Genomic DNA, 26,800 nt, shown 5'->3' on the forward strand with positions numbered 1-26,800 from the left:
TCCAGAGCCTATCCTGGAACCCTAGGGTGACAGGGCACCACATCCCAAGACGATCACACACACTCATTCACTGACACGCACACTAAGGGCCATTCATAGTCGCCGTTTGACCCGAAACACACGTCTTTGGACTGTGGGAGGAAACCAGAGCACCTGGGGGAAACCCACTCACGTTAGAATATTCTTCACCAGCTTCCAATACGTGACGCGGTACAATCTGAAACCAAAAGTAGTGAAAACGCGCACTTCTCCCAGAGAAAATCCTCTCCTAGCCTCCACGCACCGCGCTTTTACCTCCCTGTCCCCGCCAGCCTTTCCGGATCTTTCCGAGAGCAGCACTTCTCACTAACCGGCACGTGTTAACCTGCGCGTTACCGCAGTGCAGCGAAGTTGCTGTAAATATGACGCGGAAAAGGGGCGGGGAGTCGAGTCGTCGGAAAGGGGAAGGTGACTGTGGCGTTTATAATGTGTGGCGATAAATCAAAGGGCCTATAGGTTAAAATTGGCGGTGACCTCCGATGTAATGACAGCGTACGATCTGCATAGCAAAGCAGCGCGAGGGCCCCGCGCCGACAGGAAGTAATTGATGTATAGAAGATGGGGAGATTAAAGTCTTGGCTCGGGGTTGAGAACGCGCTCTATCGCCCACACCGCTAATTTGCATTTGTCAATCGGGGCCTGTATAAGTAGGGCCAATTACCCATGGTTCATTGGGAAGCCGCTGTTCTTGATCTCTCCTTCAGCCTGCGTCTCGGCACCTCTATCAGATCGCTGTCACAAACCATTTTCAAGGGCGCTTCGTTTCGCGCCACCTAATGTTGATTGTCATTTTCGGTGGGGGGGGCTGGGGGGGGCTGGTGGAGGACTGGGGGTTGGTGGGTGGAGCCTGGCGGAGCGGGGGGGGTGGGGGGTGCCGGTGCGGTCGCGGCGCATCGGCGAGTTCTCCCGCCGCCCCGCTTCTCGCACCCGGCCCCCGCTGCCTGCCGGCCGCCATTAAAGCTGTCAGGCGGCTAAGGGGAGCCGAGCCCTCGTTAAAGGGACGTCTCCTAATTAGCCATTCGCTGACGTCTCATTAGCTAATAATTGTTTAGATTAGTCTCACTTGGGCGACCTGATGGTCGACTGGAGGGCGCACGCCGGACGACAGACGGGTCCCATTAGCGAACTTCGCCCGCCGCTCCCGGGGACGAGGCCTCGGTCCACTCTGCTGAGCGCGGAACTTTCCGGAAAACATCCCGCTCGCGCTCCCTTCACCGCATCAGTGTGTGGCTCACAAAGAGTTGCCCTTGTAATACTTCTATTTACAAGCAGCTTCAATAACATTGCGATGCCCCGTCGAGGGTCAAGTGACACGGAAGCACTTTCTCAAATAGATTTATGTCGCACATTGTTTTCTCGGCGAATTTCGGCGGAAATATTTCGCTGAGCAACATTCCAGCTGCTAGGAACACAGAGCTGTGCGCACGGAGCCCAGGACCTCCCTGGAACTGCGGTTCACCTGGTGACCCATGAAAAAAGGCCACACGAACAGTATTTTTATCGCTTGTCATTGCCCACAGTGGAACCCAGGAGCTACGCGGCAGAGCAGCAGGTAGCTCTGGTGCCTCACACCTCCTGGGCTGTGGCTTTGAGTCTGTCTCAGGGCATGAGGAGTTTGCGCATTCTCCTCATGTTTGTGTGCACTTCCTCCCGATGCTCTGGTTTCCTCCCACAGTCCAAAGACCTGTGTTTCAGGTAAATTGGTGACTCTGAATGGACCTTAGAAGGTGTGCATGATTGCACTGTAACAGAGTACAGTCACACCTTATGGTTCCAGGATAGGCTCTGGACCACCATGACTCAGCAGGGGACAAGTGGTCAATAATCACAGAGGTGTGAAGAAAGGAAACAAGGGACACAGTGTAACATGCTGCTGTTGAGAAATCACACACACATCATCTGAAACCACTTGTCCCATACGTGGTCATAGGGAGGGAGCCAGAGACTGACCCAACAACACAGGGCGAAAGGCTGGGGACACACCCAGGACGGGACGCCAATCCGTCACAAAGCACCCCAAGCGGGACTCGAACCCCAAACCTACCGGAAAGCAGGACCCAGTCAAACTCACTGCGCCACCGCACCCCCGTAGTGTTGAGAAGCGTGTGTTCCTATTACTGGATCGTAACCGTTGTCGGGGGTGGTGTCTGAGGTCAGAGTGTCTTTCTTTGGCGTCTGTTCTTATTGATAGAGATGCTGATGGCTGTTTGTTGGGAGTTTTTTCCCCCTCATTGGACACTTAGAGATGAAGCTGTTGGTTTGTTGTCTTGTTCTGTTCAGCGTTGTATGCAACGTGAAATATGGAATATATGGCCGGAATTAATGTTTTTTTATTTATGGAGGATTATTTAATGGAAGCGATGAGGAGACTCCGTTGTGATGCTTTGATATTCTGAATATTTTATTGAGGAATTATCGATTTTGTTGTTCGGTTTTTAATAACTTTATCTAAGAAGGTCTGGGAAGCAAAAAAAAGGCTGTAATGAATATTAAATATCAAGGAAATGTAATGAAACTCCTGTCCTTTACCTGATATCTCCACAGACAGTGATATGTTTATTCTGTTTACACAAAATAATCTTGACAGACGAAGATGGAAAAACTATTGAAACATTGTGACCAATTTCTGAAAAAAGCTTTTCACTCACCTGAGACAACAGCGCAACATCAGTACCGAATATTTAAGCAATCTCTGCATAGCTCATAGGGCCTTAGTATGAGTAGAAATACTGGTGTGAAGGAACAGCGTAAATCCCAGTGTAAATCACAGTGTTTACACTCACTGCGGGGACCATAAATGAACGGAACTATGGCTTTTTTGGCGAGAACTCTTGCAGCTCTTTGGTTTCACTGGAGGGACTTTAAAAGGCAGCACCGATGGGCCCATGCTGATGCTCCGCTACCCGCTCCTTGACCGGGTCGGGTCGGGGTCGAACGCCGGGGCCTTTTGGCCGCGAACGGAACAGCTCAGCGCTTTCGCACGCCGAGTATCTGCTCCAAAAGATGAGTCACGTCGAGAAATGTGTTCGCGCGCCTGCCTCCGCGCTCCTGCGCCTGCTCCCTAAGGACCGCCCCCGGCAGCACCGTGGCCCCGCCCTCCACCCTCTCCCCTCTGCAAGAACCCATTACTCATGTCCAGGATCAGAGCTGGTGTGAAGTTGACGGATGACTGCCTCCCCCCCCCCCGACACAAGCCCAGCGTGCCTCCGTCCCAGTCGCTGGTCGAGACCCCGCGTTGGGGAAGCTGGCTGACCGCAGTGCTGCCACTCGCTCCAGCGGTCAGGCTCTGGGCAGAATAACAACGAGCTGCTTGCTTGAGGTCAGCCGCAGAATCCGGGCAGAGCCGCGGCGCACCGGAGCGTGCTGGGCCGCGCGGGCCGGGCTCCCTGCGGAATGGCGCGCGCGACACCCTCGCAGCGGCCGGCCGGAGGCAGCGTTCACGCAGAACTGCGAGGGAAAGAACTGAACAGAAGAACAGAACGGCGTGGCAGAAGGTTGTTGGGTCAAATCCCACTGGAGGACTCTTCCTGTTCCATGCCTGACCACAGGAAGTTAACTTCAAATTGTTGCTTGTTGAGGGATTTTGAGTGAAAAGTGCTGCTCCCATGACATGATGACAAGAGCAATAAGAACTGCTGCAGTCCAATGGGCTGTCCCATGAATGGTCCAATGAGCGGTCTGATGAGGGGTCCAACAAGTTGTCCAACGAGCGATCCGACAAGCTGTCCCATGAATGATCCAATTGGCTGTCCAGTGAGCGGTCCAATGAGATGTCCAGTGGGCTGTCCCAGGAATGGTCCAATGAGCTGTCCAACGAACGGTCCACATCTCTCACCCACCCAGAACACAAATGATCCTCGATCAACTCGCCCGTCGCCTCTTTCCAAGGCAAACTTACACTGTTGGGTCTGTACACCAAGGGACTTACAGCGATGTACCCAGTTACACAGCTGGGTAATTTTTACTCTGCCATTTCAGGGTAATTACCACGATCAAGGGTACCACAGCAGAAAGGGGTATTCGAACCCGCAACTTTCCAGTGCAAGGCGATGACTCTTACCACCACACAGCTCCCTTCCTGCCCAGAGGTAACACAAGTGTTTGTGTTCAATTATAAAAATCAAAACAATAGGACCGGACTCTGACCGCCGCATCCACCGCAGTCTGATAAACATCATGTAGGAACTGGTGATCACATTAAATTACCGCGGTAACTGAGCCGAGCGGAGAGCTGAGTTAAAGTGGCGAAACGTGTAACTTGAGCAGGAATTAAGTAAACGCATAGATGACAGATACCATGCAGACTTCCTGTGTGTGTGTGTGTGTGTGTGTGTGTGTGTGTCATGGACCATGTTTTTCAACTCGGATCTGCACAGCAATCAAGCTGCTGTACTCTTATTGTTACTACGTTTTACACTAAGGCCCTTTCCTCTGAACGGAGGGCCTTCAGACCGTTAAGGAGCAGCGCTCTTTACGCAGCCTCTGTTCGGCGTCCGTTTCTCACCTTCGTGTCACTCGTGAATCACGGTGAAATACCATGCTTGATTTTTGCCAATGAAATTTAAATGTAAATGTCATAATTTACAGCAGCCCAGGATGTGTGCTGTTTCTGGGCAGGAACGTCAGTATAACGTGAACGCACGGTGACCCGGAGATGACGGAGCGGTACGGAATACCGGCGCACCCTCTGGAACGGCGCTGACATCATCACGTGTCGCCGTTTAAGATTTACGTTCATATTTGCGCAGTTGCAGCGTGTAAATACAAGGTGGAAACCGGTTTTACGGAGCGCAACCGCCAGCGGAGAGGGTGCAGAGAGTGTGTGCGCGAGGGGCCGTTCGCTCCACATGCAGGGGGGGGGACGACACACACCTGCTCGTTCGCACCGTTGACCCTGGATGACCCCGAGGGACAGGACCGCACTTCCTGCTCTTGGAGAAACACAGTGGCTCATATATGCATTTTGGTCTCTTTGCAATGGACAGCTCTGTCCATCTCTCTCTCACTCTCCTTCTTGCTCTCTCTCTCTCTCTCTCTCTCACACACACACACACACACACACACACACACACACACGCCCCACCTCCCCTGTCCTGATCCGCTCTCAGCCGGCTGACGTGATCGGCGTGGGGGTGGTGTTGTTGCCAAGGTGTCCTCCCCGGAGGACTGAGCTCATTCTGACTCACTCCCTTCAGCCTGTTCACCGCGGTGAGCCTGACGGCGGGGGGTCCGTCAGCACCCCCCCCCCCAATCCCCTGTCCGTCCGCGGCGAGCGAGGCCCCCCGCGTGCCGACTGGCTCCGGAACGAGAGCGGGCAGCTGTCAGCCGGAAACCGGACGGCGACGGCCTCTCCCCCGTCCAGCCCTGGAGAGGGTCCTGGTTCGATGGGGGCGGGGTCACAAGGATGACATCGCTCTCGCCGTGCCGTTAACGTACTGTCATTTCCCGTCCCGGCACAACCATAACCCCCCCCCCCCCTTCGTAACAGACCATATTCCTTCCGTGGTCATAAAGCAATCCCTACAATTTGATTAAGGCATCCTGCACAGGCCATCCGGGCCTCCATACACCACAGACAAAGAATTTACACCAATTAGGTGATTTAATGCAATAATGGAATTCTGCGGCGAAATCAAATTAGAGCACAATTAGCTCGAATCAGGTGAAACAGAAAAGGGCAGCGGCAGAGGCGCCGGGGCCTTCGCCGGAGCGCAGCGGCGCTTTAATGGAGTCCGATTCAATTAGCAAACCTAATAAAGCGGTTCAGGTACAAATAATTGCGTTGGCCGATCCGCTTCTTACCGTCACGCTCGCGCCATCCGCCGCGAACAGGGTGCGACACCGGGGGCGGGAGAGGGACGTGGGGCGGAACGGCGGGTAGCGCCGGAGCCGCGCCGCGCGGTCCTGGGTTGTGGGTTCGAGCGTAGGTTTGAATCTCGCTCGGTCTCCGTGGAGTTCGCGTGTCCTCTCCGTGTTCTCGGGGGTGTCGTACCGCAGTCCAGAGGCGTGTGTTTCCGGGGCACTGCTCACTCTGAATTGCTGTGTGTGTGTGTGTGTGTGTGTGTGTGTGTGTGTGTGTGTGTGTGTTGCATTGTTCTGCTATGTCAGTGGCTGAATGGTCACACACTCCAGACTGATGACCGGCACTCTGTCCCCCATCGGCGGTCACTGCTCTCCAGTGAGGTCTTTCCCATCGCCACCATGCCGGAGGCACAAAAGCAGCCCCGCCCCACCCTACCCCACCCCACCCCAGGGGGTCGTCCCTCAGTATCCAAACCCCGCCCCCAGGCAGCAGGCCCGGGCTTGGCTGGCACCTCCCCCCCGCGGTGACTCAGCCGAGCGGACGAACTCTCCCGCCCCACAACATCCTGGATGCAGGTCGGCCGAACAGGAAGTCCCGGGGGCTGCCCATCACGCATCACTCGCTCGCCAGCACGGCCTTGTGGGTAATGTAGCAGGGTTCCCTGTGAGCGGAGCTGGTGCCACAGTAACTCTCGGTTTTTCATTGTCAGTTACTACGGTATCAACCATGACCGGGATACCCTCGCAGCGCCTTCGTCACACCGGAGGGAGATTGTGCTCCGCAGGTACAACCTTTGCACAAACACTAAAATAATAAACTCCCCCTAAATTCAGGACGCAAACTGGGTTCAAAGTATGAACTCAGATCATTTGCGCTGGGTGACTTACAGTGATTTACCCATTTATACAGCAGGGTATCCTCACCGCATCGGTCCAGGGCACTTGCCGGAGTCAAGGGAACAACACTGAAGCAGGGTCCTTGAAACCGAAAGGCCGCATCACTAAACACCACCCCACCTGCTGGCCCCCTGGTGTTACTGCGGTACGCCTGGGGAAAAAGGCCCAGGTTTGTGCGAAGAACTTTAAAGGATGCACTTTGGACACCACTGTGTTTTTACATGATTTGCCTTCTTTTCTTTCGGGGAGATAAACGCGTGCTGCGAACGCTGCCCGCCGGGTGCGGCCGGAGTGGAGCCCGTTGCCCCGGAGCTCCGTGAGGCTCCGTGAGGCTCCGTGATCCTCCGTCACTTTTCTCAGGTTTCTCTTCCTCCCCCTTTATGTCCGGGACACGATGGATCGTCTTCTTAAAACATTTACTGCACCTGTTTTGTCCTCCCGACGCGAGGCGCTGGAGAGGGAGAAAGCGGGAAACAACACCCCGGCAAAGGGTGCCGTAAATCTCTGAGGGCATCGGCAGCAAAGCCTCACAGCCTGTTCCGAAGTGGGCGTGGCCTCGTCATTGGCCCATTCAAACGATGAACTTTTACCTCATTTTTGCTTCTGCAGAAGGTCTAGAGAACAAACATTGTTTCCTTTTTATTTAAAATTTTCCAGTTAGAGTTAGTTAGGGTAAGGGTTAGGGTTAGGGTTGGGGGGACGCAGCGGTGCAGCGGGCTAGGCCGGGTCCTGCTCTCTGGTGGGTCTGGGGTTCGAGTCCTGCTTGGGATGCCTTGCAATAGAGTGATGTCCCATCCTGGGTGTGTCCCCTCCCCTTCCAGCCCTTTGCCCTGTGTTGCTTGTTTAGGCTCCGGTTTGCCGCAACCCCTCTCGGGACAAGCGGTTTCAGACAGTGTGTGTGTGTGTGTGTGTTTTAGGGCTAGGGCTAGATTTAGGGTTAGGGGTAGAGTTGGGGTCATTTAGCTGATACTTTTTTTAAAAAACATCTTAATATATTATGTTTGTAAAGTATCTTTACATTTGTTCATTTAGAGTGTTTATACAGAACAATATTTGCTTTTCTCCAACGACAGACACAAGGCTTCCTTCCTTGAAGCAGAGTCAACCTGTCCAGTAGAACAGCTTTTTTGCTGCATATTACAGAAGCTTCTGCAGATAGAATAGATAGGAAATACTGATGTGACCATCACTGATGATGTGCGGCAGCTTCACGGAGCAGATGGAAGATCAGGAGAGAAGTGGGTCTGAAAGAAATGGACTTTCTTTCTTGAATGTTGAGAGGGATTCAGCAGCTCTGAGGGAGGGAGGGAGGCAGGAAACTCATTTCAATGCATCAGAGACAAAACTAAAAAACTGTTAAGATGTTTAAAGTGGTGTTTACAGCTGGGAAAATTTTAACTGTACTATTTCATGTTAAGTACCTAGACCAAGGCTCCTACAGCAGGAGGTGGGGGGTAAAGAGAGGACTCAAACGGGCCGCCGCCAAAGATAGGACATTAGAGATATAAACTGATGAAGAGCGGGGGCACGCGCGCTCCGGGTTCCGTTCCGTCTCCTCGTGTCGGGGGGCGATGAACTGACGGGCGAGTCACGCTCCACATCTCGATCGGTGCTTGAGTGCGGCTGATTAAGAGGGAGGAGCCACCATGGCAGAGATGCACGGCCTTTAATCACACGAGTCTCCGGGCTGCTTCCGCGAGATTAGAGCCAATTACACCTGCACCTTACGGGAGCTTGGGTTCGGGTCCGTTGGGCTGAGGCCCACCGTGGGCGCGAGCGCGTACGTGGTGCTTGGCGATAGACGCCGCCGGGGGCCTCTTTTCTCCTCTCCTTCTTCACGCAAAGAAGAGCATGGAACTCCCACTGTCCGCAGCGTGTTGACGTCTTCGCTCGCGACAAACAAACGTAAAGAGCAAAATGTGAGATGTGCGGACAGAAACGAAGACCTGCCGTTGGAGTTCGAGAAAATGAGGTCATTCAGCACCCAAAGAATGTCCTATAAATCATTTCTGCCCTGCAGATACGAAGCGGCTTCCTGTTTTTACAGCTAAGGGACGTAAAATAAAATAATAAATAACTTGTCACGTAATTACTGTCCGGACTGTCTGGGGTCTGCGGCGAACACAAAAAACAAAAGGCTGTATTGTGGCGATGAACAAAGTGCTCTTATGTTTAAACCGTTTTTTTTTTTTTTGCAAAGGGTGCACAAATGCGGACGTCGCATCCACGGTACGCAGAGCTGCTTTGTGTGTGTGTGTGTGTGTGTGCGTGTGTGCGTGAGTGTGAGCGTTTGTCTGAGGAGCTTCAGGGGTGACGACTGTCGCTGTCTTTCGGTCCCACGTGAGAAGAGGAGACAGGAGAGATGCGGTCGAGGGGCTGACCACCCAGGGCCAGGAGCCCACAATGGCGTGTCTCCGGGGCACGTATGATGAATTATTGAGCCCGCGGTGCCGCATCCAGGCTGCTCTGCGAAAGGACCCCGGACCTTTGTCTCGCGCTCCTTTCTTCCGGAGTCAGGCTATTGTAACCCGAGCCGCCCCGTGTCTGGGTTCGCCGAGGGTCACACAATGCGGCCGAGGCGGCGCGCACGGAGCGTGGAACCCGAGATGGGGGGCAATTAGGTAACGGGAACCGGAGCGGAGCGCGGGCGAGGCCCTGCAGACGACCGCTGGAAGCTGCGGACGGAGAGAGAACAAGCGTCGTCCATCGATCCCCCTCGGCAACTCGAAGCTTTTGGGAAAGGAGACTGCTGCGAGAAACCCGAGGAATCGGGTTCCCCGGGTCATCCGGAGAGCCGGGTATCTGTATTAGAGTGTGCAGAACCGCATTACAACTCCGCGTAGCTTTTGTGCACGTTGCCGAGGTTCACAGAAGCGGTGAGAGCGAGGCCTCGTGGCCTGAAAAACTCCCTCGCGCTCTGAGAACAGTGGCTTTTGTCCCGGCACACCCCCCTCCCCCGCCATCGCTCTGCTTATATGCTTCTGTGAAGCGCACTAATTCGCGAGGTTCCCGGGCTCGGGGCCCGAATTCCAGCTGCTTTCATCTAAAAGAAAGAGGTCAGAGTAACATCGGGATGTCCCGCACCGCGAGCGTGCGACGCTGCCTTGATGAATCACCATAAATCATGCTTCAAATGCACCTTCGGTTGATCACATGGACGTCGGTATCAACGAGTCCAAACGGAGGTCCGATCGGTGAAATGTCTCCATCTTGGGTTACAGATGGAATCAAAAATATTCATTTGCAAGGCCGCTTTCAAATAATGACAGCAGGCACTCGCGATATTTGAAGAGGACTGTTAATAAGGCGGTCGGTCCTGCCACGCAACGACCGCTTTTAAGGGTTCCTAAGAACACGGTCGCGAGTCTAAACGGGCTGCCGATGCGAAGTTTACGAGCTTTAATTGGCTTGTGATTTATGGTGCCTCGCCTGCGATCGCCCGAATCGCTAAGGAGCCGCGTCGAGCAGGGGACGGCGCACGGCGCGATGCCATCATCAGGGCGCTCGCTAGCACGAGCGAGGCCCCCCGCCCCCCGCGGCTACCCACGCTGCTCCGACATTCTCGGCCCCTGGACGTTATGAGCCCGGTTCATTGAAAAGTGCAATTATCAGCGACGCTCACTGTAAATTTCCTTGTTCGGTGGGACAGAGCCATAATAGCTGCCCGCTCGAGCGTGCAGGAGGCCCCGCTACGCCTTCCCGTCCTGTCAGGCCGCATCACATCAGCCGGCTCGCCGGGGGCCATCGCGTTTACGGCGAGGGGGGGGCAGGGGAGGGCGGCGCCGCGCAGGCCCCGGCGACGCCCCGGCGGCCACATCTGCCCGAGCTCCCGAAGCGCAAGCCCTCTCGCCGCCCCCCCACCCCCCGCCAGCACGCACGCAGGCAGAGAGGAGGGCGGGTGCAGAATACACCGTCCGTACTCCGCTCAGAAAGACGCGAGCGGCACGACGCAGGCCAACGACAAGTCTCCGCGTTGCAAAGTGAACTTTTCTCAGCCGATGGGAAAACGATGAGTCTCGTATTTATTACAGCTATTATTTATTCTGCTCTCTTGTCCAAAGCAGCTTAGGGTCTAATTGTGTTATTATTACATATTTTTTTTATTTATGAGACACCTCTCCAAGGTAACTTACAGTGTGGGACTTGTAGGCTAAGCCACTTACAGTGATTTACCATTAATACAGCTGGGCTATTTTTACCGCGTTAATTCACACCGGTGAAGGGTACCGTGGCAGGAGGTCCCACCTGAACTTGGGTCATCTGGGGGGGGTGTCAATCAAATTCAGCGCACCGCTCTGCTCTGCCTGCCACCCGCCTCCCTCACCGCTGATCTTGAGCCGCATTAACACTCCGCCGTGACAGCAGTGCGGCGTCTATTATTGCGTTTATGCTTTTAAAATTTTATTTGTTTCCAGGGAGAACTTTTTGCCTCCCTAAGAGGAGAGGAAAACAACAGAAGGCTGGAGATGAACGGGCGGAGGTAACGCTCTGAATACATTTGCCGTGTTTTGCATGCATCCTTGGCAAGGGCGCGCGCACGCACACACACACACACACACGCATGAGAAACACATCTCCCTCACTTTGATGTCGTCTCGCCGGAGCGCACTTCGGCAGCCGACACGGACGAGCGTGGCGAAGATGCGGGCTTGATATTGGTTCGGACGCGCGGGGGGTGAACGCTCCCGGCATACCATTAAAACGGAGCGGCCCGGCTCTGCCGCTCACCGCCCGCATGTCGCCGGGAGTAAAGGCGGCGCGGTAACCTTCGGCGCTTATCTCCACAGACAAGGTGACGTCGTCAGCCCAGTAAGCGGCCTGATAGCGACCACGGTGCACCGTAGCCCTTTAAAGGGGACCTGTCACGGTTTTTTAGGCCTCGCCGTGTTTTTTTTTTTTTTGCTTCCGAGGGTTGGGGAGCACTTCGGAGAGACGGGTGGCCTCTCGCGGATAACCCCTGCGTGAACCGCCAGGGCGACCCACTTCCGCAGCCCAGGCAGACATGTGGAAGAGGGTGCAGACACAACAGTCCCGTGACACACACACACACACACGCTGTGTACTGTCTGGTGACATTGCAGCATTTCTCTCCAGGGCACCATGTTGGAAAAATAAAAATACAGCAGTATTAACACGCACGCACGCACGCACGCACACGGGGTTAACCCTTTGGGGGACGTTCAGCCGAGCATCACCGCTGCCCTTCTTGAGTCCCGAGAGCACCTCGACCTTAGGGGTCCGTGCGAGCGGCAGGGCGCGGAGCGGCGGCCGCCTTTCCGGCAGGGCCAAATGTGGCGATGTGCTCATAATTAGCACAACAAAATGCTGGCATGGATCCTCCTCTCCCCTCTCCTTTAATCAATTAGTCATAGGTTTGGACTCATAAATGCTGCATAAGTCAGTTATGAAAATTGAATTATTTATCGATGTATGTACAATGCTTTTAAACAGTTATTCATGAGCTATTTAATGATTAAATAATTAATCAGTGATTAGTTTGTCCATACAATAGACTGTAATTAGGGTGGGTGCACATGCAAATTAGCGTCCAACTTCTGAACGCAGCAGGAGACGCAGACATCAACCCTGGACCTCCTGTCCTCGTCTCTTTATTTCACCGCCTTTAATAATGTTTTCTTTTGGGGTGTTCGGAAACTTGAAGGACCGAACGCGTTCGCATCGTTTTCCGCATTTGCCGCGTCAGGCTGCGGTACAGTCGCAGAAGTTTCCGGAACAGCAGGTGGCGTAGCGGTTAGAGGCAGCTGCAGCTGGAGGACCTGGGTTTGAATCCCTGCTCCTGCTATAGTATCCTTGATGAAGGCGCTGACCCTGAACCGATACAGTAAAAAAAAAAAAAAAAAAACCCTGCTGTATAAACAGGTAAATTACTGTAAGTAGCTTAGTACAGAATCCTGACATTGTAAGATTCTTGGAAAAAAGGTGAACAAACAACAGGGGTGTAAGAGACCTCTGAACCGATCGCGGCTGCTTTTTTTCTTCCGTTTCATGTTGCTGTGAAGTTCCTGAGATTTTTTGAGATCAAAGGGAAGATTCCGGATGCTTTGAGGCTGTTTTCGGTTCTTCCGACGACGCGTGACACATTGAGGTCTTCGAGGTAAACTGTACTCGAAATGGAAGCACGGTGGCCGCCTCCAAGTTGGACAGGGAACCCCGTGCCCATGTGACAAGCTTATACCTTGCTTGAGGGTACTAGAGCCAGAGAGGAGATTCGAACCTGCGATCTTTGGGTCCAAAGGGAGCAGCTCTAACCACTGCTCAACCAGCTATTTACATCATGCACCTAAAACAGCTCAGACTGACCTCTGCAGAGAGCGGCAGAACATTCCAGGCGGCGTGAGGGCTAGTGGAGAGACAGCATCGGAGCAGCGCCGTGACGTGCTGGACAGGTGATGAACAGTGTTCCAGTCTGTTCATTTTTTAATAACACAACTTGAACATGACTTTTGAGTCGCTTAAAACTGTACTTATTCCCTCGCATACATTAACCGCATGTCCTGGTCAGGGTTGAGGTGGTCCAGGGCCTATCCTGGAATCACTGGGCTTGAGGGTACAGCATCCTCTGGATGGGACGCCAGTCCATTGGAGGGCAGCCACATACACACATGCATATTTGCCCACACACAGGGGGCAATTTAAAGTCCGGAACAGTCAACCTGAAACATGTTTTTGGACTGTGGGAGGAAACCAGAGCACCTGAAGGAAACCCTGCAAAGACAGCGGGACAAAATGTAAATGGCATGCAGACTGAGCTGGATTCAAATTCATGTACAGCTCAGGCACTGCGAGACAGCAGCACCACTATGCTGACCACAGACATTACTACATTAATTTAATTAATGATAAGACGGATTCAGCAGCTTTGAGTGGCAGAGGGAACTCATTCCAGCACACTGGAGCCAGAACTAGGAACTTCTGGGCTTCTTATTTCACTGAGGACTGTTGCACAGGGTCACTGAACATGAGACCAAGATCGACTAGTGAAAGAACGTCAGCAGAACCTGTTGCGCTTCTACACAAACTGCAACCGTTTGAACAAGGGGTGAAGCCCACGATGTGTAGGAGCCTTGCGTCCAGCGAGCAAGCGAAGGTCTTCACAAACAGCCGACACACTCGTGTGCTGCGGTGCACCGCGCCGTTCGGAACTGGTACACAAACGCTCCACTGGTGGAGGATGGCAGCTTGGTAAAGGTCGAGGAATCCCACCCGGAGATCTGCTCTCTGGAACTGGACCCATCGGACCCACAAAAAAGTTCACGGTGCTAGAATTCGCAAGCTGGAGCGGGTTTACGAACCCAAGTCAAGAGGAGGCGCCGGGAGACGAGGACAGCCAGTAGTTGGCGCTGGAACCAGTGTTTATCCAGAGATTTTCTAATAATACCATCTGTTCAGTGGTTATTGATCTATTGTCAATAATCATGTGTCCAGCACAGCGTCGCGGTGGTTCAGAGCCTATTCTGGAAGCACAGGGTGTGAGGGAGGGCTCACCATGGACAGGATGCCAGTCCATCACAGGGTAATCACACAGAGGAATTTGGAACCACCGATTCACCTGAAATGTGTCTCTGGATTGTGGGAGGAAACCAGAGCACATGGTGAGCAAGCGCAAACGGTGACAGTAAAGGGCCCAACGAACCAACGAGCGCAGTCTCTCTCGTACCGTGACATTTCAGAACGGAAGCGAAGCGGAGGCGCCGGCTGGACGTATCACATCTCGCGGCAAACGGCGCTGAGCGCAGAGCGTGCAGAGAAAAGCGATACCCGAGGGCTGAAATTTATTTATGGTCCCACCTAAAATACGTGGAAAAGTAGCGTCGCTGAGTCCGTTGCTAGGAAATGGTACGGAAAACGAAAGGAAGCGTCTCGCTGGTTTACATAAGACCCGCGAGGAGCCTTTGTTTCGACAGCGAACTAAGGCTGTGAAAGGGTAAAGCAAAGAGGTTCAGAGCAAAGAAAGAAGGCGGAAAAAAAAGATTTGCCCATCTGGCTGCGGTCACCAGCCCTTGTGAGACAGGAGTCGGAGGCGCGGTACAGGTGGCGGAGAATTAACCGAGCCAAGGGCCGACAAAGGGGCGCTGAGGAGCGCTGGCGGCCGCCGCACGGTGCCAATCTCCACGGAGGGGAAGTGAGCTTGCGGAGAGCCCATATGCACAGGACAAAAGGAGGCAGGCACAGAGCCGAACAAATGGCTGGAGCGAGCGAGCGAGCGAGAGAGAGAGAGAGAGGGGGGGGGATTGTGGAGCCGGAGCCACACACACACGCACACACAAAAAAAGCACAACACATCAAGACTTTGCGCAGCAAACAAACCGCATTGTAACTATTTCTATGCGAGAAGGAAGTGGACACGAGCGGCCGTCTAGACTATTCATTAGTTGTCTAGACGACGGTCCCCCTTTTTTTTTTTTTTTTTTGAGTGTGGGGGGGTAGTGGTGGTGACCGCAGATGGACTCAGCGGTAGTCCGGTCATGGCGCTGGAACGTGATGAAGTGAGATTTACAGCTTGGATTCACATTACAGATGGAGCCCCGATATTAGTCACTGTCGCCACCAACCTGTCACCGTAGCGGAGCGAGGGGAAAAAGGCCGCTTACGCGCCGAGCGACTGACGTGTCAAAAATCGGGCACGCAGCAGCTGGCGGAAACAGAGGACTATCGTGAGGGATCTGGAACCATATGCGATGGTCGCTGGTTGGTTCAAAAATAGCAAACGCTTTCAATGCTCTGGCATCACGAACGAAATGACACAGAGCTAAGACCTATTCATGTAATTTTTTTTTTTTTTTTAAAAAAATCCAAAGCACCATTGGTTTTTTTCCCCCCTGCATACGACAGGTATTTTATCGGATGCTCAACATCAAGGCTTAAACAGGCAAGTCAGTTTGCCTGCAGCCCTGTGTGGAGAACGGTCCACACGGAGTTTACGGTTGAGTGTGGACAACGAAGGTCAAACCAACACGTCCCACGGCCTCCAGAGGTCCATCTGAGCCAGAGTGGCTCTATTTTCCCCTGTCGTTAAGATCAGGATCAAGCTGAATCCTTCAGGATGCTTACAGAGGCCTCATGTACCCTTGTAGAAGCAGGACCACAACCGGAATTCAACATCCAAGACCACTTTGACAAAACAGGCAGCTGGGCTGGAAGTCAGACAGGTGCAAGGGGAAAGAAAAAAAAACTTCCCCAAAAGAAAATCACTTTTTTAATAATCTTTTATTGGAAAATAGAGGAAATTAAATAGACAACGTACAACGGATGGTTGGACAAATCATCCTGGTGCGGAAGAGAGGGCAGGAGGGAGCGGTTGTGCAGTGTCAATTCATGACGTCCGCCTCGAGACGCCCGGAGCCAGTCGTCTTATTAGAGTCCCGTTCTTGAGGGAAGAACGAATCCAGTGAAAGTCAGAATCCCGCCAACTGTTACCCAACACACACAGCCGTACTTTGCCTGTCAGAGCAGAGAGCAGCTCAGCCTCGCTTCGTCTAAACAAGCTCAACTGCGGAGCTGCGGGGGACAAACCTACAGGGGAGCAGAAGATCACATACATTCTCATTTGGTTTCCTAGATGAATATTGTGGGTCACTTTTATTAAAAGCATCATCACTACAGTTGGCAGCAATTTACACAGTTATCATACATGGTTTTGAAAACAAAACAGACGTCACAAAGAGAAAAAATTTACAAGTCGTGTCTGTAAACTTCAAGGCTAGTTAGAATTGAGGTAATGCTGTTCAGCTTTGTGGTTAAAGTAACAAAAAGTCCTTTCCACAAGAAATGTACCTGATTTCATTTTTTTTTTTTTTTTTTTTTTTTTTTTAAACAGTTTATACCAGTGCATGAAACAAGATCACAAGAGGAGGGGGGGAAGAAAGAAAAAAAAAAAAAAAAAAAAAAAAAAAACCACTCCAAAAAACGGTAGTATTTTTCTTCCATCGTTTCAAATGTCGCGGCCACCCTCCCGGTGTTGTAGTCTGAGTAAAATAACATTCAGCAGCTGCCTTAATTATTGCTGTGTCCACAGGCTGAGCTCAACGTCACACCTTTGTTTAGATTGTCAGCTTGTGAAACTCCAAACAGTCTAAAAGAGTGTAGGCATGATATGTATGAATTTCATCCTGATCTTCACAGCAAAAAAAACAGTACAAAAAAGGAAAAAGATAAATATACATCATTCCTTACAGCAGCAGTCACTAATGCCATTTAATATGTGTGCCACTGGATTACAAATGTTGCTGTTTGTTGACACAGTTAGACGGTAGGGGGGAAAATAAGAGCCGCAGAGCACTATTTAAGCAATTTATTCCTAAAAGATTTCAGATAAAGGGTTTTGAAATCTCAACTCTCCTTGGATAATAAATAATGCACTGCACAATACTCAGACCAAGGAACAACCATTCTGACATCCATGTAACATGACTTATTTTGCACTATGCTACTTCAGACAGCTTTTTGTTTTCCCATTTCATTTTGCTGTGGAAAACGAAATAAAAACAAAACAAACCAAAAAACAAAAAGCCAAAATCTAAATATTTGGATATTTAACTGGCATGTAAACAGTAGGGCTAACCATTTGTCAAAAAGTTTAAAACACTTCTTGAAAGTGGCGGGAAGGAACTAGTCTCCGTTGTCCTCATCTTCCTCTGCATCCTCTCCTCCGTCGAGGGAGTCCAGCTCCTCAGCTGGGCCCAGCTCGTCCTCCAGCACCGAAGACTCGGCCGTCTTGTTCTGGCTCTCGTCCGTGTCGCTGTCCTCCAGTGTGTTGTCCCCGTCTGCCACCTCGGCCTGAGCTTTGGCAGCAGGGTCGGCGCCGGTCTCCTTCTCCTCCTCCTCCTCCTCCTCCCCCCCTGTGGCGCCAGCCCCGGCCTCTGCTCCCGTCACGGCACCCTGCAGTCCGGCTAGCGAGGCCTGGTTGAAGCCTGGCAGAGCCAGGCCACCCAGGCTGGGGGGAAGGAACATGGAGGGGTAGAAAAGACCTGGGGCCATCGTTGACAGCAGGAAGGGGTTGAAGGCCAAGGGGTTTGTGGACATGCTGGCGGCTGCAGCAGCTGCTGCTGCGGCGGCCGCCGAGTTGATAGAGGTCTCCCCGTTCGCCTCGGCCGAGGCCTCGGGGGCCTTCTCCGGCTCCTTCTGCTCTGCCTCTTCCTCGCTCTTCTTCTCCTCGGTCACAGCTGCGGACGCTTCCTCGGGCTCAGTCTGGCCGGCAGCAGAGGTGCCGCCGGCAGACACTGCAGCAGCTGCAGACGTTAAGTTGTTGAAGAGGCTGCCCAAGCCAAACATGTTGGGCAGCCCAGCCATGCCGGGCAGCATGAGGGGCAGCATGGTGGAGGCGTGCTTGGCGTCGCCACCGGCTGCAGCAGCCAGGCCCGGTGGGAAGCCCATGAGGCCGGCCAGCTGCAAGCTCTGCAGGCTCTGGAGGTTCTGCAGACTAGCCAGGTCCATGCCACCAAACAGGCTGCTCATCAGCAAGGGGTTGATGCCTGAGGAAGAGGCGGCGGCGGCGGCTGCTGCTGCTGCTGCCTGCGCTGCTGCCCGGGTGATCTCACTCTTTGGTCTCCTGCCTCTGCGTCTGGCTCCCTCCTCCCGCACCACTGGCCCAGTGAGAAGGCGGTCAAACATGGATTCTGGGAGGAAGCCCTGTAACAACAACAACATGGTGTTACATGGATTCCTTCCCCTTTTAACTAATCAAAGCAGGCTTTCTGATCTAAATGCAAAACGAGAGGTGGTCAAAGAAGCAAAACGCTTGACATCTACTACAGCCAAGAGTGTTGAACTGACCGATTGCTTGACAATGTCTGTCCAGTCTGGGGATATTGCAAACTCCGGGTTTTCTTCAAGCCACCTTGGCAAGTCCTTCATGGGGGGGGCCATTGCTCCTCCCATCTGAAAGAGAAACGAGTCGAATGCATTGTACTGCAGTGCTTCCCTTGACAGCACCAACACCCCTACTTTGTCTTGCAGTGTGCTTAGAAAATCCTGCAGTGCTTTCAGTGATTGGTAGCAAACAAAACCACTGTCCCTACCTTCTTTCCATTCCTACGGTTCACCACTGGCACCCGCTCCTCCCCGGTCAGTGTGTTGATGTCGATCTTGTTGGGATTGCGACACCGGTGCCTCTTCTGCTTCGGCTTCTGGAACGGCGAGAGGAGATGGTCCTCATTCTTCTAAAAGGGAGAACGAGTTGCTAAAGGACAACAGTGAAAAAGAAGTGCACTTCTCTCTCTGACTGGGGAGAGTACTTACTGGTACATAACTTGGCATGTCAACAATGTAGGTGGGGTGCTGGTTGAGCCACTCGACCAGGTCCTTGTTGGTGGGAGCGTCTTCACCAACGAGCCGGCTGCCGTCCTTCAGGTTGATCACAGGGACGCGAGTGTTTGGGTCAAGCTGGCCGGGGGATGGAATGTTCCTCTGGGCCTGTGGCGGTAGGTGCACTCCCTCCACAAAAGCTTTGGTCACTTCTGAGTCCTCCTACGTCAACACAAAAATAGCATAACTCAGACAAGCAGACATCCGCTTTCTTAAACAGTAACAAAGTCTTTAGTGTTTCCAATTAAACGGCATAAGAGCCTATGGCCCATCTCCTCTCCGTAGTGTTAGAAAATTCATCCATGGCACTTATTTAATTAGCTGACTTCGCTCAAAAGCGACTCTCAGCGTTCAGCTATTTACAACAAAATGTCCATTTTTCAAGTGAAGGGCCATGATGTGCACCCTTTACACAGAAGTAATAAAACCAGTACTTACAGCATTCAGTGCTGCCCTTTTGTTGCCCATGAAGAGAAGGTCTAGCCCCTCCACATTTTTCCGGCGGCCCCTTCTCCTTCTCACAGGCAAGTCCCCCTCCAGAAAGGAGCCATTCATGAGGTGCCGGTTGGGGGTCCCTGAGAGACCTGCTTGCAGCAACTCCATCTGAGTTTTAAAGGCATCAGAGGGCGGGGTGGAGGCGCTGGGCAAGAGAAACTTGGAAGAGAGGTTTGAGGTAGAAGTGGTGGCCTCCCGCAGGGCTTTAGTCAGGTCCATGGCCCGCTCGTGGCCGTCGGTGGCATGGGATTCCCTCAGCTGCGCCACCATCTCCATCAGATTCCTGCGCTTGGCCGCCCGCTCCGCCTCAATCTCCACCTTCCTCCTTCGGCGCCGGCGCTGTCGGGGAACAGTCATGCTCAGCATCTCATCCTGGAGGAAGTGGAAGAAAGGCGTGTCGTTTTAACTTACAGCCCACGATACACCGCTATGCTTGGTCTTGCGTAAACCCTGCATAACACCTGCCTCCAAAACCCAACCATGACAAAGCTGCAGGACAGACTGCCTTGCATTACATCATTTGAAATTACCTGTCGACAGGTAAACATTCTAGCGACCAGACATTAGAACGGTGAATGCAAAGAATTTTGGACCGACTATATTGGCTCGCCAAGACTGACTTTTAAAAGCGCTTCTCCAAAACAGTTTAGCCCTCAAGACAACTAATGATCTATTTGAAACGCCCCTTTTCAGTGAAAGTGAAGGTCAAATGGTGGCTTGCCTTGGACATCTTTGGGGACAAGGTGACATCCTCACTGCCACTGTAGTTGGCCTGGCCCACCATAGACAGCTCGGCAAAGCTGCGTCTCTGGAGGGGGCTGTCAGCAGCAGGGGTCCCATAACCAGGCATTATGCTCGGGAAGTCCAGGACTTGGCGTCGGTTCACGGGCCACTTGCCCTTGACCACAGCTTCACAGATGTTGTCCAATCGGTTTATCATCACCCGGTCCTGAAATTAATTGCAACAATACGTCAAAAACCAATTGCACTTTAAAAAAAGAAAAAGGAAAAAAGGCAATGGTTCAGAAAAATATTGGTCAAGCTGTAGGGGAAAAAAAATATAAAAGTAAATTTGGGTGGGGAGGGTAGGGGTCCCTTGTGATGTTATCTGATAAACATTGACCCCTCCCTCTAGGACTGTTGAAAGGCTAGTGACATATGCCCAGGACAAGGAGGCAAGCAAAAAAAAAAAAAAAACACCATATGATGATTAGGCCAGAAAGACAACCGAGAGTCTCACAGGAAGTGGGTTAAGCACTGGGTCCCAGCCCTGGCTGGGACAGTAGTCAGCATCATGTCTGAACTCACCCCAGATTAATGCCTCAAATCATACTGTATCACACGAGATACAATTTGAGAAGTGATTAAGGGAGTTTGTGCTCCCCCGCCTTCGCTAGAAGCCCAACTTCCCATAATTCACCGCTGTCCACAGATTGGCAGCTCTTTCAAACATCTCTAATAGGTGACCCACTTCCGACTTGGCACATCCTGTCAGATCGACACAGCAGCCGTTTCTGACGAGTCTACGGTGGAGTCTAGGAGCAAGAATGACTACACACTTAACGAGCAGGGCCATGCTGTCGATGGTATTTCCTTTGGCAGTTGGAGGCCTTCTTCTGTTTGGGACATTTGTGCATTGTAAACTGGAGGCAAGTAGCCCAGGGAGGAAGACACAGCTTGTAGGAGTTAGTTACAGCTGGCATGGGGCACTGACCTTGGGCCAGAAGGAGAAGGAGAAGGAACGCTCATGGAAAGCCTGGGCAGCCGACTCCCCGCCATCTTCAATGTAGAAGCCATCACGTGTGGTGCTGAGGGAGGCATTGCTTTCCTCATCAAAGTTTTTCCCCTGGGAGGTGGTGCCAGCTGCAGACAACACAAAGAACAGGAAGATTGCACCTCACTTCCTTCTTTGACTGTGGGGTCAAAGTGACTCCTCCAGCCAAACCATGCTGTATGTACAAAACATGCAATTTAAGCTGATTTAAAAAAAACACCTTCAGCATGAGAAGATTCCTCAGATTTATAATCCTCGTCCATCTTATCATCCTCGTCCTCCTCGGAGCCTTTCTCAGACAAAGACTTAGACTCGGAGGCTGCAAGCACTTCTGCGTTCTCCTGTCCCTCTGGTTCCTTGCTTTCCTGCCCCTCTGGTTCCTCGCTTTCCTGCTTGGCCTTCACTGGAATGCTGCCCTCTTCCTCAGACTTGACATTGCTGGGCTGCTCCTTGTCCTCCTGTTCACTGGGCTGTTCCATTTCCTTCTCATCCTTCACCCCTGCTTTAGGAGAGTAAGCCTTGCTTTCTTCCTTCTCGGGCTCCTCCTTCTCTTCACCCTCAAGGGCCTCCTCGTCTTCCACCTTGGTAGGCAGCAGAGGCTCTTGGCCCTCTTCTTCCTTCTTGACAAGGGCAGCGGGGGTGAGAGGAGGCCCCTGGGCTGTAGGCAGGGAACTGTTCACACCCTTAGCCTGAGCGAAACGGCGGTGAGCCTCAAGGAAGCCCAGCGCAGGGTCATTGAGGATGTGGTAGTCTGTGCGGCTGACTCCATGCTTGGAAGCTCCAAGCAGCAGGTCGCGGTCATGCCGGCCGCATTCCCACCACTCGGGCAGCTCAGGGCTGGGCTGGCATAGCCGGAGGCGTGCCTCCAGTTCGGGGTGTGGCAGCACCTGTTCACGGATGCGGCGCAGCAGCTCGATGCGGTAGAGTGTCCGCGAGGCACGCTCTTCTGTAATGGGCTCCATGAGGATGGTGGGATCTGGGGGCTCTGCAGGTCAGCACCGGATCATAAGTGACTGATCACATTTAACAGCTAACATTAAGGCAATTTTTCCCCAAAGTACCAGCCCACCGTAACGAAAAATGTGGACACTGCCTAATCGGAACATCAAAATTAACTTCAAAAATTAGCCTTAAAACATGAGGAACAACTCACGGATAGGGAATTTCTCACAGCACCAGAGGAACTAGCAGCGGGGCCACCCACCTTCATTGGGTTTGATAGGCATGCGACACACCCGTTTGCACATGGCCACAAAGGAATAGTAGTATTTCTCCAGGCTTTCGTCTGTCTTCTTGTCCAGTCTGGCGAAGGCCCGGAACTGGTTCCAGTCAAAACGATGCTTGCGGACATCATACACGACACCAAAGGTGGACACTACACGGTAGAAGTCCGCCTCCTCCCTCCTGGTCCACCTGAGGGTCAACAACAGGCCAAAATGGGACATTAGGGCTGTATGTGGCGGATGGAAACCAAAGACGAGATCTCTGCTGTACACGTTAGTGCATCTTCACTCACTTCTGCCTGCGCTCTGTGATGATTGCCTCCCTCTCAGCTACCATGGCGCGAACCTCCTCCCGAGGTCGACGCCTCCTGCGGTCTGTCTTGGTCAGGGCCTCCTGACGCATCTGCTCCCGTTTGTAACTACGCTGGTAGGCTGTGATGAGCCGCCGAAGCCGCGTGGTCAGTGCTGAGCTGCCAGGCCAGTAGAGCGTACCAAAGTCCTGACTCTCACTAGGCTTGCCTGGCAGTATGTGAAAAGAGGCGCGCGCGCACACATTAGGAGAACCTGCGGCAAGCTTCTCAGATGTCCACCCACCAGTAGAAAGTATTCCCGTAACAGATGAAGAAAATGGAAAAATTCTCTCAAATATACCCTGTTAAGTGACATGAGCCTATTTCTTTTGACTTTAAAGTGTTGAAATGGATCACCCTTTGACCTTGTGTGATAAAACCAGACAGAATGATACCTAAGCTTTCAGCATCCAGGGGCTCTTCCTTATCATCCAACGGTGAATCTGCAAACTCCTAACAGTATCAGAGAAGGGGGGGGGGGGGGGGGGGGGGGGGGGGAGAGATCAGAACAGCAATCTGCAAAACACTAAAAAGTTGCAAGTGTTTTCAGTTCATCTACATCTTACTCACATCCATTTCATCTTTGAAGGCCATTCTGGCTGGCTTGTACTCAGGGTCATCCTCTTCTCGGTCAAAATCACCCCTAAGAGGGAAACGTTTCGAAGCCTGAGATAAGGGAGTGGAACGAGAACTGAGGGGAAACAAGAAGTGAGCAGGTGGGGGGAGGGGGGGGGGGGGGGGACAGAAAGCCTCTTTGCAAGCCCATCTCACCCATCAGCACCATCTGCCATCATGTCAGCTCCCCTCTGCTCTGCAGCGATGGCCTTGGCATCAGGCATGCCTACTCGCTCCAGGAAGCACAGGGTCGGGTCTGCACGCATTGAGTTGTACTTCTCATAGCCTGGAAGGGGTGTGAGAATGAGTAGCATCAATGCCCCCCCCCAAAAAAAAAAAAAAAACCAGAAAAGGACAAAAAGCCCACAACCCTGTGCGTGCCCTTCGTATTTGAGTAAACAGTTCATCCCAGAGAGGCCTATTTCCCCAAACAGTTGCCTCAGGGTACACACAAAGACACCCGTCCAGACAGCGGCTGCTGGACGTAGAGAGAGAGGGTGACAAAGGTTAGCGTGTCCTTTCACTGTTCGGCCTAGTGAAGGGTATAGAAGTCTGTCACATCTTGACACACAAACTGAATGTGCCAAAAAAGCACAAGAGGTTCCCCTGTGCCTTTTGTGACATATCCTGCCCAATGTTTCATCCCACCATGATGCACACCTCAACTGGAACAAGGGTACACCACACTGTCTAGCCTCCTGTACAGTTTGCCAGGGCACCTTGCGCCACTGTCAATCCGAGCTTTGTTCCTTGTGGTGAGACACTCGGCAAACTCAAGTCGCCCTGCAGAATGGTAGCTGCTCGCTGGAACGGCACAGTGTAAACATGCCTAAAAATAAATCAAGTTGGGGAGTGGAAAGATTGGAAAGGTCACTCGCAGCTATGAGAGAGTCCAGCGTGCCCTTTCCACAAAGCAAATTCATGACTAATTTAAATGGAACTCACAAATATCGATGCATGCGAGTGACGAATACAAAAGTCTAATTTTGACAGTTTAAAAAAGTTGAGTGAAAATCCTCTTTCAAGAGCTGTTGCATACAGTTCGCAGAGGATCAAGGGTAATTAATTTAGGTGAACAAAGACAAACGCAAGAATTGAAAAAGACAATATAAAGCCAAAAAAAAAAAAAAAAAAAAAGGACATCGGGTACACAAAAAAGTGCACCAATTTTAAAAAAAAAAAAAAAAACACCCACACCGAAAGGGGAATACACACTGGAGCTGTCCATGTAGAACAGATTTGAAACGGCAGATCCCGACAGCGCACTGCAGGGAGATGATTGCCAGACTGGACCCACTTCAGCTGAGCCTATGATCAGACAGCTCTGAGTACCCCCACCATTGCAGCCCCCTCCCTCCCAGCAGCTCCCCCAACGGCCCTCCCCTCACTCCCACCAGAACATCACATTTCAATTAGGATTTATACTGCGACACATTGTCTCTAACTGTTGTAGAGCCCGGAGCCAAACTGTAATCATGAAAGGGTTTATAAGCTATCAGTCTTTTCCTGCAGTCGGCCTACACCGCTGGGAGCTCCTGCACGACCTCCGCTCAATTGGGATTATGATTAGGAGTGGCTCGCTGTATACATCACGGCCATGCCCGCCACGTAGCCCCTTCAAAGTTAACAAGGCTGCCTCCCACTCCAGGGAACAGGGGAGGTCTCGGCGTGCTGACATTTCGTGAAATACAGCTTGGAAAGAAGCCCACGAGGCACTCGTATAGATTAATAACAGAGGTTAAAGCTGCCAGTGACTCGGATGCTGGGGCTGGTGAGGCAGCACAGCTAGCGTGCCTGAGAGTAGAGAGACCTGGGGGAGATCGAGTTACATGTGCCACGTGCCCCTCATTTCAAATTCAATAAGAAAAAAAGCTGTGGTTTATAGTAAGAAAGCTGAACGGTGGCAGGTAGCACACAGTGGTTAAGGACACAGCCTTGTGACCTTAAAGCCACTGGCTGCAGTCCCAGAGGAACCCTACCGTAGTACCCTTGGGAAGAAGTACTTGACCTGAATTGCTCCAGTAACATACCCAGCTGTATAAATGGGTCACTCCAGATAAAAGCGCCCTCTAAGAAACATAATAAAATAAATTTCACATCTGTGCTGCAAATGCCAAATTATTCCCAAAAGCCCACTGAAAAGCCATCCCACCGGCACAGCACCGTGTGTCACTACCAGCTACATACCATGTTTGAAGACTCCGATGAGAAGGGATTTGTCCGCCTCTCTGTTCCACCAATCAGTAGGCACTTCAGCGTGGAATGGTTGTGGGATCCAAATGTCTATTTCACTGCAACCACACAACGGGAAGGAGGGGGGGAAAAAAAAAAGAAAAAAAAAAAAAGAAAAAACAGGATCAATAAACTCATCTGGTTTGCGGTTTTCTGACTGTTAAGTACTAAAGGGGCAAAACGCCTCCGTGTCTGCAGACATCTGTCAGAAACTCGTGGATGTTAAGACCTGGCTGGTGGAAGAATGCTAACTTGGCGCCCCATCAATCCAGCTGATGCATCTGAGCGTGATGCATTCAGCAGCATCAAAGACAAAGAATGACATTCACTCCTGTCAATATAAACATACCATAAGAGGCGGCGCTACAAACTAAAATGCATTTAGACTAGACAACACAAGCATTCCCAGGGTGTGTGCGCGTTGGCATGGACATTTAGTTGACAGTGATGAGACATGGAGGGAGAAGGCGGAGTAAAGGGAGGGGGAGGGGAAAGAATAGAAAGTGAGGGGGAGAGACAACGAGGGAGGGAGGAGCAGAGAAATAGAAATTGGAGAAGAGGAAGGGGAGGGAAGAGAAGCAGGAAGGGGGATGCAGGGAGGGAGAACAACTATAAAAACCAACCTTGAATCAGCGCCCTCTAAGATCCTGTCTGCCTGGTCGCCGATGACTTCTTGCCTGAGATAGTAGAGCATGCGGACCCGCAGCAGGACTCTGAGGAGGCAGGGGAGGGAAGGGAGGCAGAGAAGTTCTTAACTTTGGGACTGTTTGCCAACAGTAGCTCTTGGCATCTGCTACAGTTCATCCATCATCCTGCCAAGGCTGATTAGCCATGCTGTATGGTAGGCTTGAAGCATGACAGATGGTGGCACATAATCACCTCTGTGTGGTGCCTCTCGCTGGCTTCCAACAGGTCTGCCTGGCAACGAGCTCCTGCGCCGTGCCGCGCCACACGAGCGCGAGCGAGCGAAAGAGCCCACCAGCACGGAGCCCGGGTGCATTTCATTTATTTTCCACCTAATGCAGTTTGTGAAGTTTGGACACGTCCTG

At 52.1% G+C, this 26,800-nt stretch overlaps 1 protein-coding gene across 6 annotated transcripts in view; it reads right to left on the reverse strand.

Moving 5' to 3' along the window:
• Nucleotides 1–16,617: 16,617 nt before the first annotated feature.
• Nucleotides 16,618–26,800, reverse strand: part of chd7 (chromodomain helicase DNA binding protein 7) — a 59,329-nt gene continuing 49,146 nt past the window's right edge. For 5 of the 6 annotated variants that reach the window (XM_029255130.1, XM_018744272.2, XM_029255132.1 and 2 more), the window contains 15 exons: nucleotides 26,375–26,464; nucleotides 25,707–25,810; nucleotides 23,676–23,805; nucleotides 23,475–23,547; nucleotides 23,300–23,357; nucleotides 22,848–23,073; nucleotides 22,536–22,744; nucleotides 21,552–22,316; nucleotides 21,272–21,420; nucleotides 20,279–20,506; nucleotides 19,501–19,929; nucleotides 18,997–19,224; nucleotides 18,777–18,917; nucleotides 18,532–18,636; nucleotides 16,618–18,387 (listed from right to left, as the gene is read on the reverse strand). In XM_029255130.1, the coding sequence (XP_029110963.1) occupies nucleotides 17,368–18,387; nucleotides 18,532–18,636; nucleotides 18,777–18,917; nucleotides 18,997–19,224; nucleotides 19,501–19,929; nucleotides 20,279–20,506; nucleotides 21,272–21,420; nucleotides 21,552–22,316; nucleotides 22,536–22,744; nucleotides 22,848–23,073; nucleotides 23,300–23,357; nucleotides 23,475–23,547; nucleotides 23,676–23,805; nucleotides 25,707–25,810; nucleotides 26,375–26,464 (3,955 nt within the window). In that variant the 3' untranslated portion in view covers nucleotides 16,618–17,367. The remainder of the gene's footprint in view (nucleotides 18,388–18,531; nucleotides 18,637–18,776; nucleotides 18,918–18,996; nucleotides 19,225–19,500; nucleotides 19,930–20,278; nucleotides 20,507–21,271; nucleotides 21,421–21,551; nucleotides 22,317–22,535; nucleotides 22,745–22,847; nucleotides 23,074–23,299; nucleotides 23,358–23,474; nucleotides 23,548–23,675; nucleotides 23,806–25,706; nucleotides 25,811–26,374; nucleotides 26,465–26,800) is intronic. The other variant, XM_029255133.1, reaches the window with a different exon arrangement.

Source organism: Scleropages formosus, chromosome 9 (assembly GCF_900964775.1).
Source record: "Scleropages formosus chromosome 9, fSclFor1.1, whole genome shotgun sequence".
Classification (NCBI taxonomy): domain Eukaryota; kingdom Metazoa; phylum Chordata; class Actinopteri; order Osteoglossiformes; family Osteoglossidae; genus Scleropages; species Scleropages formosus.